This window comes from Alligator mississippiensis, chromosome 9 (genome assembly GCF_030867095.1).
Source record: "Alligator mississippiensis isolate rAllMis1 chromosome 9, rAllMis1, whole genome shotgun sequence".
Classification (NCBI taxonomy): Eukaryota; Metazoa; Chordata; order Crocodylia; family Alligatoridae; genus Alligator; species Alligator mississippiensis.
Window position 1 is genome coordinate 68,230,629 of NC_081832.1, and position 14,900 is coordinate 68,245,528.

The 14,900-nt window shown below is 41.3% G+C and overlaps 1 protein-coding gene across 3 annotated transcripts in view; it reads left to right on the forward strand.

The window, feature by feature from the left end:
• The window catches only part of FNIP1 (folliculin interacting protein 1), a 91,727-nt gene that overhangs the window by 29,552 nt on the left and 47,275 nt on the right, over positions 1-14,900 (forward strand). For all 3 annotated transcript variants that reach the window (XM_014597600.3, XM_014597601.3, XM_019478370.2), the window contains exon 2: positions 8,116-8,242. In XM_014597600.3, coding sequence (XP_014453086.2) covers positions 8,116-8,242 — 127 coding nt within the window. The remainder of the gene's footprint in view (positions 1-8,115; positions 8,243-14,900) is intronic.

The following is a 14,900-nucleotide window of genomic DNA, read 5'->3' on the forward strand; positions in this document are numbered from 1 at the left end:
CTGGAGGTCAAGTCAACTTATTTATTGATTCCTTCCCACAATACCTTCCAGGCTTCTATTTTCATGATTAATATTTTTAATTCTACCACAGTTAACCTGTATATGTACCATGTCTTTATTTTCTGTGTACTCTTGGTTGGAGGCTAGCAAAGAATTAAATCCATATTCCACGAGGCATTTTTGGGTGTGTGTTGGAATTTTTAGAGTGAATTAGGCATGGAGTGAGAGCTGAATGGATAAACAGAGGCAAGTGACTAACAGGTGGGAGTTAAAAATGAAAACAAACTAAAGTTAGCTTCATTTGCAGTTAGAGAATCAGACAGCAAACTAAAATTTGGGAGTCGGGGCCAGCAAACGTGGAAACCAGCTGAAGTTTATGTCCCAGTTCAGTGCACAGAGTGCAGATGCCTGACTTGTGACCAAGTGTTACAGTATGTGCATGGTGTGAGTAGCTCACAGTTCCTGAACCCCCAGTAGTACAGCTATTCAGAGTGAGCATTGCTACACTACTAGATGAATGAGAGAGATTTATAGACATGGCAGAGAGCTGGCCTTTTCACTGCTGCAAAGCCTGCGGCTGGGCCTTCCCTTCCTTCTGGGTTTAGGGAACCAAGAAATGTGAACGGGAAACCTCAGCTTTGATTTTAAAAGATACGTTGTTTTTTAGCCCTAGTCTTCAGGACTAACTTTGCAATGTAACCTCTTGCACTCTTTCCTGCCCAGGGCAGGGGGTCAGACTCGATGATCTAATAAGTCCCTTCCAACCCTACTAACTATGAAACTAGTCCATAGCCCTGAAAGCTTGTTGCAAATCCCTTCCTAAAGAGCACAGGGGATTCAGATACTCCTTGCAGCTACCTGTACCCACAAGCTCTTTAACTTTGGACAAATCCATGACTAAGTTAACAGCTGTAAGGGGCACTGTTGTCCAGGGTACTAATGTAAGCAATTTCCCCATCAATTATAATGGATCTCCTCCAGAGCCTTGGTCAAGTCACATAGCTCCGTTTTAATAAAAAATGTTCCCTGCAGGAATGGGGCCAATGGACACAACCTTCCCACGAAGACACATGTCCTTAGATCTGCATTGCAAAACTTTTTATATGTATTGGCTCAGAGGTTGTATTAATGTAGAGATCCCCTTCCTCCCCATGGCCATATGTGTTACGTCACTGAAGTTTAAATAGAACAGTTGCAGAAGGAGTTGTGCATGCAAACCAAGGGTATAAATTTATCATACCCATCATAGGGTATTGGATAATGAATTTCATCTGTTTTTTTGGTGTCTCTAGCTAAGAGACGCATCAAATTGGAAATACCGTCAACCTAGCATCATCTGTGCATCCCTGGTATGCTCCCAGCTACTTGTGTTCGTTCTGGAACATCTACACAGCTGCATGGCAGCAGTCAAATAGTAAGCAAGTGGCTGAACTGTGTCAAGAAATGATAGAGAGCATTTGTCCTTATTGTGAGTCCTAGGTTCTGTTTGTCACATCACCATGAGGCATGGGAAGAGGAAAGGTCCAGAAATACGTGGAGGAAGTTGCTGGGGAATGGAAAAAGGCTTTCTTCATTGAGAAGAGTGTAAGAGTAGAGATGACAAAGGTGTATAATACAGAGTGTCACAGAGAAGGCCAATAACCAGCTTCTTTTCCCCCTTTCCCATAGTAAAATGTATGCAGGATTTTCAATATTAATAGACAACATATGTATAAAATGTTGTCTTATAACACTTCCATATATAAAAGGAAACCCCTAAAAACCTGTTTAACTCACTGCTTCAGGATAGTTTAGATATAGTTTAGAAAGGTACTAAATACCGATTACCTTTACACTTCAAATGTAAGCTTTTTGGGGCAGGGACATTACTCATGTTAAATATTTGTGCAGTGTAGTTTGGATTCCTAACGGGCCCCTGTAAACATTACCGCAATACAAGTAGTAGTAAATAATAATAATAATACATAAATAACTGCATTGTGCATTACTAGGTAGGTAGTCTCAGTAATATTGTGGGCTGTGAATCTCTGTAGGCTTGAAGGAGCAAGTGTAAGAGTAAGTGATTACCCTCTGAAGGTGAGGGAAAATGTCTTCTCCAGTACATAGCAATGTAGTCCCAGCTGCTTAATGAACTGCACACTTTCCTTTGAAGCAGTTGGCACTGGTCACCATTGGAGAGGGAGCACCAGACAAGACGGACTAGTGCTTTTTCAGTATGGCTGTTCCTATCGACATTCTGAAAAGGTGCTAACATGAAAAACATGCAGAACAGATAAGCTGGCATAAACTATAAATATCATTTGCGTAGATGCTTTTAAAAATAGTTTGAAGTGATTCATCACTAGGCAGTTTTCATAACTGTGGTTAACATGTTGAAAACAATAGTTGGATAGTTTCAACTTACTTTTTCAAGAATTGGGCATATTCCTGTTTAGTGATCTGTTGCAGCTTTTTACCTATTTGGTGTCTCTCGCAGTTGGCTTTGATTTCGACCATACATCTTTTTAAACCTCCAGAAATGTCTTTTTATTAAACAGTAACCCAGTGGTCATGTACGTTAATAATGGTGTTTCACTCTTACCTAAGTTGTTAATGACAAAAGGGAGTTCTGTTGAGCTTGTACAGAAAACAAGGTTGTTTTGTCTTCAGCTTTATGGGTGAGAGAGAAGGCAGCATTTTTGTGTGATGGTTATTAAACCCAGCATGGAGCAATGAGTAGGATCATTCCATTACCTCTAGTAGATAATGTCTTCATGCTGCAGTGCATGCTGTGTTTTAGGGGATGTGTAAAGAAATCCAGCTGTAGGCTATGTAGAATTCTGGATTGCATCCTGCTTGCCCAACTCCCAGCATTGGTGTTTAAGGAACTGCCCAATGGATCTGCACATGAAGAGCAAATATCGATGTATTAGAAGGTAGGGAGGTAAGGCAGGGAAGAGAGAGAAGAACTGTCAACTGGACGAGACCCACTGGCTCTCTGTGACTAAATGTGTGCTGGATGTTTTTTTCTAATGAGATGTACAAATACTTCTCTTGTTTTTGAATAGTTTCATTAGTTTGGTAATTCAGTAACATCTGGCTTCTGCAAATTGCCTGTTCCCCAACTTCTTCCAAATTCAGTGCAGGAGCAGATGTCACCTTGATATTCCTAATAAAATTAAAAATGATGTACCCAGTTGATTATTCTATAATGTAAAGCTTTAAAGAACCCCCCCTCCACTCTCCAAATTTTCAGTCATTTTCAGCTATGTGCATAGCCTGCTTGCAACATGTTCTGTTAACCTGAAAACTCCCTTTATCACTAAGGCCTTTCTTCCTCATTTGGGGCCCAGAGTGTTTTCGTTGGGAAGATCTAAAGAAAATGACTCCATTTTATGGAGTCCAGTTTTCAACTAACCTTTTAAAGAGGCTGAGTTTTTGCAATATTTTGCAACTGTAATGGATTATGTACAATATTTTTTAATTGGGTGGGGGAAGGAATTCTCCAAAGCATCTAAATAATTTCCATTCAATGGAACTTGTGCCTCTAAATCGGTTTGGTGCTTATGAAAATCTCACTCTGTGTAAACTGGCATTTGTATTCCAGTAGTGCTAGGGGGTCTCTGTCAGGATGGTGTTCTGTTGTATGCGGAGAAATAATTCAGCTTCTCTTCTGCTATGAGGTCAGAATGTTAAATTTACAATGACATAATTTTCCATGGCAACAGAGAGTGGTTTATTTAAAAAAAAAAAAAAAAATTAGCTCCAAAGCAAGATCAACCAGAAACATCTGGATTGTTCAGAAAGATCTTTTCTCATTCAGATTTATAACTCAGTCGAGATTTCCACAGGAGTGTGGGAGATTGAGACACATTTTTCCTTAAAACTAAGAGAACTTGTGAGTTAATTAGATATCAGTTAAACTTCATAGTAAGATTCCATTTACAAACACATTCAGTGAAATGTGTCACTTTACAAAGGACCTGCCACGGAGTTTTGCCCCATATTATACCGAGTAGTTTTGTTCATTTTCCCTGGGTGCTTTTCTTAGGTGTCAGACTTACCAACACTTTAAATCTGCTAACGAGGAATGTTGTTTCCTTCTAAAATATGTCTCTGCTGAATGGAACAGGTGTGAGCTTGAGGTGCCAGTCTGCTTGTATTTACTGTATATCCTACTGAACCTTCTGCTAATACTCTTCGGTTTCTTCTGATTCAAGGAACAGTCCACTACTGCCAAGGAATATTTTTTGCGAAGCTAAAACGAGCTTTACAGCTATATTATGTAAGACAGATAACACTTAAGTCATCTGTCATGAAATATGATTTAAAACACATTCGTTACTGGTGTATGTACTTGAATAGAGAAAGTTAGTGTCCTGTGCAGAAATGGAGATGTAAACAAGCTTTTTTTACCTTCATCAACTATCTTGTTGAATGCATTAAGGGTTTTATATTTAGCTTTCTCTCTTCTTAGTGTTTAGCTGCTCTTGGGGCTTCTTATAAGCAGACTTTCCAAAGATCTGGAACAATTACTGCCCCTGTCTGCTAGTAATTTCAAAGCTGACTATCAGAAGTACTAGCTAATGAAAGTCGGGCTTTTGTTTAAAACGGACGCAAATTCAGATGCACAGCAAAGAGTAGGGCAAGGAAAATCCCCCCCCCCTTTCTTTTTTTGAGCAGTAGCTGGTTATTACATTTTTTCATTTGTTATATCAGTGACAAGTCATGAAACAGCTTTCCAAACTTCCCATCCACTTTCACTGAAGAGTGAGAGAGGGTTCCTCCTTCTGCTGCTGGGAGTATGAGGTTATCTGTTGTCCTCATCTCACTGGGGAGAGATTGGACAAAGCCAAAACCTTGAGCTGGAAATTGCTTGGCGCCTATCTCAGTTAATGACTCTCTTCAGAATTGGCTTAATTGCATTTGACAACAAGCGTTGTGATGTCCCTTTTGGTCTGCTTCACTGAAAAAGGCATCCCCAGCTCATTGAAGGGTTCTCAGGCCTGACAAGAGACTGTTCACTATAGACTATAGCTTTATCAGTGCAGAATCTACTGCAGGGGTGGGCAAGATGCGGCCTGCCAGGCCATTCTATCCGCCCCACGGAGCCCCTAAAAAATTTAGAAAATTAATACTCATCTGCCCTGGTCTGCCTGTTATGCAGCCCTCAATGGCTTGCCAAAACTCAGTAAGCGGCCCTCTGCCCAAAATAATTGCCTGCCCCTGATCTACTGCCACTTCAGTAAATGACAAAATTCCCATTGGTTTGTGTGTAAGATTGGACATTTGGTAAGAGACCGGGTCATCCTTCCATGCACAAGCCACACCCTGCCTGTTGTGTTGGTCTGAGAGCTGGTCTAGCAGAGTATAACTTTTTCACATAGGATTTGGTTATTTGATAATCCAGCTTCCTCCTCGTGTGCACACATGACTCTTTTTGAAACTACCTGGCCTTAAGTGAGTATGCAGAGGGAAAGCCAGGCTCTTGCAGTCAAAGCTCTAGACATTGATGTATTTGAATTTTTTTTTTTAATTTAATTTGAGCAATTTTGAGTTGCTCAAGTTCTCCCCTGTAATCGCACTTTGCCGTTAGTTGCATAGCATCCTTTCTTCAGCTTCTGTTTTTCTCTCTTGTTACTAAATGGTAGGGGCCAAACCGTTGAGAAAATGGACTTCCTCCCTTAAGAGGCCCAGATAAATCTACTTACAGTACCCAGATTCCTTCTAGATGATCTTACACAAGTTATAAAGCTTATGAATTTCTATTAGTGTCCCGATATTTTTTTTTGGGGGGGTGATGGGGAGGATTCTGTATCTTTGGCTTCACACAGACATTGTTTCTCTAGTCTCTGCTCTCCCAAGAGAAACCACAAGTATGTAGCTCTTCAGGACTTTTTCCCGAGCTAAAAATGGCCACTCCAGCAGAGAAATAACCTGGGAACAACCAGGGTTAAATCACTCCTAAAAGAGTTTCTCCTGGGAGAGGGAAAGTTCTGTACATGTTGTGACTTCTCCCAGAAGAGAACATAGTCCTCCAGAACCCCCACTCCCTCCCTCCCTTCCCCCCAGGAGACAGTATGTCACTCCCTGGACTCTACTGCTCCCTGAACACACCCTCTTCACAATCTCCACATTGTGCTGCAGGGAAAGACAAGCTGACCATGGGCCACTGCCATCTGTTGCCACGCAAACTAAGGGAGCTTGCAGAGCATGCTGTGATGTGTGCCCCCGTCTTCCCTCCACCACCCTTAGGCTGCACAGTGTCAGCACTGCAAGCTCTTCACTTTTCAGGGTTTCAACATTTGAATGTCTGTACCTGCAGCTCTGAGGGGTTTTTTTCTACCAAGAGTATAAACCTGGGAGAACTCTCTCAGATGATTTGAATATGTGTATGCAGCCACTGACCATCGAATGAATTTTCAGCTAAGTTCTGCTACAGAAGTTGGCAGGTTGTAGGTGACTTATCTTGTATTGCTCACTAAGGGGGTCAGAGGGGAGGTGACCTTCTTTTTTGGGTCAAGTCAGTCATGGAAATAGGGAACAATGAATTTTAATGTTGTTTTAGGGATATGCATCTAAAATTCCCAACTGTTAATTTATAGGCATCTAATTGTCAAAAAGATATGGGCAGGTGCAGGTCTTTCCCTAGGGGCAAGGAGTCTTTCTCCAGCTGATTACTATAAGTTTCTTTCTGTAATTGTCAGAGAGAGCTCCATGTGATTTTCCATGATAGTTACATCTCTTATAGCAAGGATAGCTAGATAGAATTTCATGCTGATATAGAAAGTGGCTCTTCTTTATTGTCTGGAAAGCAAATCCTGCCTACTCTGTGGGTGGAACTGGCATCTAGCATTTTTTATTTCCAGGAAATGAAGAGCCACAAGTTAAAAAGGTCCCAGAGATGTCCTGTGACAGTGCAGAGCATTGATCTTTGGCTTGGTTTGTCATTTTCAGTTACTCCACAAGAGTTTTTATTTGACGTACTGTGATGCATGCAGTCAAACCTCTGCAAAGCAAGTTCTCTACAACGAAATTGTTCATGATAAGTACTAACAAATTTACTGTGTAGTAATGAAAGCAAAACCATCCACAGAAAGAGGTAAAAGGGTATTTCAGGCTTGAACCCTATAAGATCTTCATTTGTGAAGCTTCCGCAAAATTCAGTGGACATCCTGAATGTGGAGCTTTCAGAGGTTCATGTCATATTACTAGGTTACTGGATCAGTTGCTGGGAATAAATGTGTTTTCGGAACCCATAATGTGAGCTCTCACTTTGGCCCCAGTCTAGTAACACACTTTATAATACCTGTGATTAAGAACCTACCTAAATAATGGCAGAAGTTCATGGCACCTTTAATTTTTGTCTTTTTGCTTGCGCACACGCATGCGCGCGCACACACACACACACACACACACACACACACACACAGAGCTGTGGTTTTTGCCTCTTAACCAGTGACTGGTGGGGGGAGGACGCACAGTGAAAAGACTGAGATTAAAGGTACCACTGCACCACGAACTTCTGCTGCTATTTAGGTAGGTCCCTACCTATGATAGCAGTTGGGATTGTGATTGTCCTGGTATTGGAGGACATTGTTTTATACTTACTGAAGATCTGTTCTCTCATAGCTGTGACCTGTGATTCTGATTTGGTGTAAGAATAGCAAGATAATCACAAGAGGGGTTTAATGGAAGTATTTTATTGCAGTGGGGTTTTTTGACAGGTAAAGATGGGAAATGCATGGTAGCTTTGGTACATAAGCCTTCTCATTTGTGCAGCTAAACACTCACAGGTGGCACTGCATTTTCCTGCGGTTCCTTGATTCTGGCAGCTGGAACTGTGAGGAAAAAATCACAAGATGTGATAACAGCACAAGAATTGACAATACTGGATAAACAATTACTTTGGGAGTGTCACACCACTTATACCACAGCACTGCAGCTATTTATTTACAAGCACTTTGTAGTGAAAGCGCAATGTTTGCACAGGATCAAAGGGTTTTTAAGAAAAATGTCATTCATCTCTTGGACTTAATTTTTTTTAATAAAGCCAGATGTTCAAATAATGTAAAGAAACAATGTCAGAAGTCACTGTGGTAATAAACTTTTCTGCTTCCTTATTTTTCGTTCAAGCTGGCCTTTACCAGAGTTTGACCCAAGTCAGATCCGACTGATTGTGTATCAGGACTGTGAAAGAAGAGGGCGGAATGTCTTATTTGACTCCAGTGTCAAAAGGAAAAGTGAGGATGTACCTGTGTCGGTGAGTATTTTTCAGCTGAAATTTGATTATAATATATGACATCTCTTTTTACATAATACAGGACTGAATACACAAAGGGCAGGACAATAAACATTTTGTATTCATTTATTTGTTAACCCTTTGAACATAAACATGATCGTTTTGCCACACAATCTGTGTGTGTGTGTATATAGTGCATTATTCAAGCTTTAGGGATTGCCTTTAACAGCTCTAAATATTTTTAACATCTTTTAATTCTGGGACTTCTCTTTTTTCACCCTCAACTTTGAAAAGTTTTGAAAAAGAGAAATGTCTTCCTTTCTGTGCCCCTAGCCATGCCATGCTGTGCCTATATGGTTGAAGACCATGACACAAGGAACAGAGAATTTGATCTGTTTATGATGGGGATCATATGATGTGCCAGCCTGCAGTGGCAGGGAACTGGACCAGCTGACCCAGGAAGTCCCTTTGCGTCTTGCGTCCCAGGTCTTGGTGTTCTTTCGCCAACCTTTTTTTTTTTTCTGGTGTTCTGTGTCACTTCTTTGGCAGAAAGTTTCTTGAAAGCTTTGGGGGTTTTGCCTTTCTGCCGCAGAATGACCTGCTGTTTATTGATCTGTGAATTTACAAAGTAACTGCTAGAGCAGGACAAAGGAGAATGTTTGTAGGGGTCAGGCATGAGAGAGCTGAGTTTCGGTCCCAATCCTGTCACTGACTGCTGGTGTGAGCTTGGCCAAGTCACTCAGCCTCTCTGACCCTCACTTTTTCCACCTGCAAAGGTATATTAGGCACTGCATGAACTCAATTTGGGCATGTTTGGTTATCTCCATTATGTGCTGCTTAATGAGTATAAAGCTAGGTACTTTAAGTATGGCTACATAAAATGGCAGTTTTATCACAAAAAAAAAAATCCTTTCTGCATTGGGTGTGGGAGCATCTCTGTAAACTGCACCTTGCCAAGTTTGACAGCAGTTGCAACTTGCTCTTTCTTATCCAGATTATGACTGCCTACTACTTCCACCAAATACTCCATCTAATTCTTGTAGGAACTTTGTATGGTTCTGGGCATAGATTTTCATTACTCTTCATAGCTGAATATAGCAACTTTATATCCACAAGTTAAGAACCAGGTTTCCTTGTTGCGGAGTTTTGATTTGATGTTTGACTCAGGTTTAATTCCTGTAGCAGCAGCATGTGACATCACAAAATGTTTAGATGCCCCTTACTTTTTAATTTTGAACCCTTAGCAGTTTTATTAGCCTAAAAGTACCGAACTGTCCATGTATCTTTGCCAACAAAGGAGTTTATACTTTTTAAAAAGAGTTCTGCTCATATGTCACAAAACAAAATGTAATAAACAAGGTTTTGTCAGTCTGTAATACATACCTGTGCAGCCTATTTCTATTCCCATCAATTTCTTTGAGTCTAGAAAACACGTTTAAAAGAGTGTCTTCACTTACACGGTGAACTTTCGAATTTTGTAAGCTGGCTTTATTATTGGAAGCATAGTTCATTGTGACAGCTGAATATCTACAGAGTTCCACTAAAAATAATTCTGTTTCATTAGACTAACAATTCAGCCAATATCACTCCACCACAATTTCTTCTTGTTCTTTGTGCCATGTCTCAGTGGGGAAAAAATAGCCAACTGTATTCCCCATCTCCATAAAATAACTAGCAGATAAAGAATTGTTCCCAGGCTGTGAAGTAAAATGCATAATGCTAACCTCCAATGCTTCTATATATATAATTTTGTTTCACGAGAGAATTGTTGATGACAGTTTTTGTCACACTTCCCACCTTGGCAGGGTCATTCCATGACTCAACACAACATTTCAGTAACAATTGGGTTTTGCAGGTAAAACTTGTGTCCAGCTGTCTTCAGCTTAGCTTGCTCCTAGTGCAGTAGTCTTTTGTGGTTACAAACTGGAATTTTTCAAGGAGTTGTGTTATTTCCCCACTCCATCCTGATTTTCATTAACAAAGACACACCCTACATATATAAAGAGATGGATCTTGGCTCTAAGCACATTCCAAGGCACTGTTGCCCTTTTGCAGTAAGACTTTTGTGTGGGATGGGCTCTCTGTTGTGAATGAGTATCTGTTAAGTGCTTCACAGAAGTCAATGCCTTCTGCTCCCTCTCCTCCTCCCTCCTTGGATTTACTAATGTGATTTGTATCTCTTTGAGTTTGCAGATACACAAAGCATGAGATTTGCAAAAAACCTCAGCACCAGTGTAACAAGTTAATTGAAGTCCACTGGGTTAGGCAGAGGCCAAGCAATTTTGAAAATCCTGCCCCAAGGCACCATATGACTGTGTAGGCTGTTCTTTTCCTTATATAGCCAGCTGGGCAACAACTCTTCATTCCTCATTTTTCTGCTGTTTCCAAGAAGTGTCATGAAATTAACTCTACTTTACATTATCATTGTTTCCTTTATGTGCTTGATGATAATGTAAAGTAATACTCAATTCTGTTTGGTGTCTGTGTGTGTGTGTGTATATATATATATATATATTCACATATTATTTCAGGTAATCCTCTTTTCCTTTGACTTCTGTCTCGTAACCCAAAGAAGTAGTCAGTGAGATTTTTTGGAGTGTTCAAACAGTAAGTGCTGAAGGCATGTGTCTGATTTCTCAGATATAAGGTTATAAATGACATGTGCCGGGGTGGGGAGGGGTGCAGAGAATTAAATTTGCATTTAAATGAAGGATCTATTAATTGTAGAGAGTGTTCAGCAGACTTTACAATGGTAGAAAAGTCACAAGATGATAGATTAAGATGAGCCACAATACTAGGACCATGGCTTATTTTGTCTTTCCAGTTTTTAAAAGTATCAAGCACAGAACAATGAAGAATGATGAAAGGAAAAGGGGAAAATAAAGATCGGGACAATTAGATGCACTCCTGAATGAATAATTTTGTATGTTTTATTACTTGGGATGGGACTACAATTGATAGCTTTGCTGAGGACTGCCTGTAGCTCAGTTTGTAGGAGAGGTTGTTACTTTTTCCTGGGGCTTTGCAGGGTTAAAGTTCTTCAGCCAGGCTGACAAGGGATCCACGGGCCAGAAGCCTTAGGCTGTGCGTCCTGAGAATGTTGGCTGAGTGGTGTGCCAGGCATTTTCACTTAGATGGGAGATATACTTTGGACAGCTGTTGGGTGCTTGGCCTGTAGGATGAGGCAAAGCGATTCCCGTTTGTGTATCCCGGACCTTTTTTGGTACTTGGCACCACCAGCTCTTTCCCAGTGTTTCAAGGGATGTCCTATTAATTAGTCAGCCTTCTGTATCCAGGTGCCTTATGCCATCTTAGACCCTCTGCTGAAGTATGCTGGTGGTCATTTTTTTTCCCTTATAAACAGCAGAAAGTTAGGCAAGGCTCCACTTTTGGTTTTGCCAGGATCCCAGAAGAAGAAAGTGATAGCATTTCTCAACATTGTGACACCAGATCATGAGGCGATGTATCAGCACAGGAACTATTTGCATAATGAATACGTGATGCAAAGAGGAGTCATTACTAATGCCTTTACCAAATAGCTTGGGTCCACATGCAATACCTACCTCTCTCAAATTTCATCAGTTACTCAGAGGTTGGAATCAGTCACATTAGTCTTACTGGCAGCTCTGTTGGTCTAATTTCCTTGTGTTAACGTGAATTTTGGTGTTCATACCTCAGCTGTGGGACTTGGCCATCATGGCACTGCCTTATGCTGTTTTGTAGGAAATAGCATCTACCTCATACTGGGATGTCTCCTGGTATCCTCACATCTATGCTTAGTCCTTTATATCCTTCACACTTTCCCCATCCTCCACTCCTGTTTTCCTCTGAACATGCAAAATCCAGACCAAGAGATGACTTGGGCATGTGCCTTCTCAGTGAGGCCAAGGGTATAAGTTTGTGGACAGGGAAAGCTTTCTTCAGAAGTCCTTGAAAAAGTAATACAGGACCTGATTTTAACTTCGCTATAATAAGAAAACAGACTTTTCACATTCCTTTTAAGATGCATGCACCAGATGGCAAGGCCCAGGCTAAATTCTCAGCCTGCACTCTACATTTCCTGACACTTCAAATGAGTGCTTGACTTCTCAACCTTGACGCCGCGTTCACGTTGGCTGTTTGCTGGGACTCCCCAGTACTGTACTGTATTATATTATGGTGTTGGTGTATGTTATTCATATGGCACTGTAAACGTAAGTGTGCCTGGCATGCAAAGATGAGTAGAAATGCAATGCGATTGTCCCAAAGAGCTGGCAGTCCAATTGGATTAGAACATCTCAGAAATGATGCCACCTGGGGGAGGTAGGAAGGGAAACTAAAGAAAACAATGGGAGGGGAGCCCTGAAAGAGCCTCCTCCAGGGAGCAGTATAGGTAAGACTGTTTTTTCCTATATGTCTTGTTTAGCAACATTTTTGCTTTGTGTTTTGCCCTGATGTTCAGTCTGGTGAGCAAAGGACACTTTTTCAGAGAGGGATTTGACTAAAGAGAGTTGTTTAGACACAAGTGAGTTTTTGAGTTTGTGGCAGCCTGGAAGGAGATAGGCCATCCACAGTGGTCAAGGAGAATCAAAGGAACTAGAGGAAGAGTAGATGGGGATAAAGGCAGAGCTGTAAGTAGGAGCCAAGTTGTAGAGAACATTGATTGCAAGTCAAAATGTGAATGGGCACTGAAGATAGGTAGGAGTAGAGAAGGAAGCTGAAGAAGGAAGTGACCTGCTCCAGGGGTTGAGAGTGGAGGAGGACTGGTAGCTGTGACGTTTCGGAAAGAGTGGAAAACGGGGAAGTGAGAGTCAAAGAGGGCAGGGAAGAGAAACCTGTGGGATTCAAGAAGAAAGTGGACCGAGGATTGTAACATTAGGGTTAAAGAGGAAAAGGTGACCCAAAGACAGTGGGGCACGTGAGTCCCATTTTCACCAAGTTACATATTCTGACAGTATGGTAAGATGGGTAACACTTAAGTAAATACCGACTTAACTTTGGAAGGTGTCACTTATTTCCATCCAGGAAGAGCACACACCAACTGCTGAAGCTTCCTTAGCCTGACGAAGGGTTTTTGAACCCGAAAGCTTGCTTAATACCTATTCTCCAACTGTTTGGGTTGGTCTAATAAAAGATATCAATTTCACCCAAGGAACCTTGTCACTTATGAGGTCACGCTTATCCAAAAGTGCACAAGTGGCATGTTGTTTTAAACAAGTCAGGCATTCTACAAAGCTGGAAGATGGGAGAAATGCTGGGATACTAAATTGCTCGAGAGACTAGTGATGGGATATTGAGCCTTTTGCCTTTTAAGTGACCTATATGAAATTGAGATGGTGATCTCAGTCTGCTTCCTAGTGAACAGGTTTCCAGAGTGCAAGAGACTAAGTAGGAAGATGAAGATGCCAACTGTAATGGTAAATAGAATAGTGTCTGATCTTCTCAACCTTTGATATTCCTTCTAAATAGATATGGAGGCACATTCATAGCATTGTGGAGGGTTATCTTCCCTGCTTATCCTGTCTGTAAATGCAAATAGGAGCCCAACAACTCTAAGAAAAAATAAGGCAATACACATGATTACTGTTTTGAAAAACAGCATTTCTTCCTCTTTTACACATGGAGCTGGAAAAATGGGCAATAATCTATTCTTCTAGGCAGATGCACAAGTATTTATTTATCAGCTTTTACAGTTCAGACCGTAACAGGAATCAAATGTGAGAATCAGTTTCTGTCCATGAGAACAATTTTCTTTCCTTAACAGAGTGCCCACTTTGCTTTGGGGGTGAGGGTGTCCAAATGGAGAATTCACAGCCTGAAAGCTTATTGTGATTCTTGTTGATATTGAGGGTTTTTTTTAATCGACCTGTAGTCTGAGCCCGTCCCCCGTTTTTCCCCCTCCCTGCTTGCTCCTTTTTGTTGCATGGTTTTTCTCTATTATGCAGACTACCTTTAAATGTACTTTTTCTACCCCATGAGGAAACTCCCTCCTCCTCCAGCTGATGAGGGTCCACAGCTTTTAGATTCTTGCAACTTTTATATAGAGATGTCTTTTCTTTTCCTTTCTCTGCTTTATTTCAGTCTCTGGTCATTTCAGAAGCAGCCTCCTCCAAGACTAGCCTCAGGCTCCTCTCCCAGCTGCTGTGTTAGTTCTGAGACCTTGTAAATGTTAGTTCTCCTGTGTTAGTCCTGTTCAGTCTCTTTTTAATGAATACCTCATTTAGGAAAAGAAACCCATCCCCTCAACTACCTTGCTCTCATTGACCCATACCAACCCCTTGACTTTGGCTCCCCCTACCTCTTAAAGGTTTCTGTATTTTCATCCTGTTCTGTTTAAGTGGTAGGTATGGAGGAAGAGACAGAGGTGCTGCATGCCTCCTTCCCATTCAGTAAGGAAGTTGCAGACCTTTGCTGGTCGGTTGTAAAGCCATCAAAGGGGGTGGGAAAAGCTGAGAGGCCTCGGGCACCCTTTGGGTTGAAGAAGACTCTGGAGAAAAGAGCCTATGTGCAGAGGTATATAGCTGGAGGCTCTGGAAGCAAGGCCTTTGGGGAAGTGCTGCTTCAGAGCAGGCTCTCAGTGCTATTTACCTGGGCACCTCATGTGTGACCATGTCTTTCACCAAAGCCCCACCAACAAGATCTTACATATACAAACACTGTACAGGGGATGCTGCCAGTCCTTCATAGACCACTGTATAAG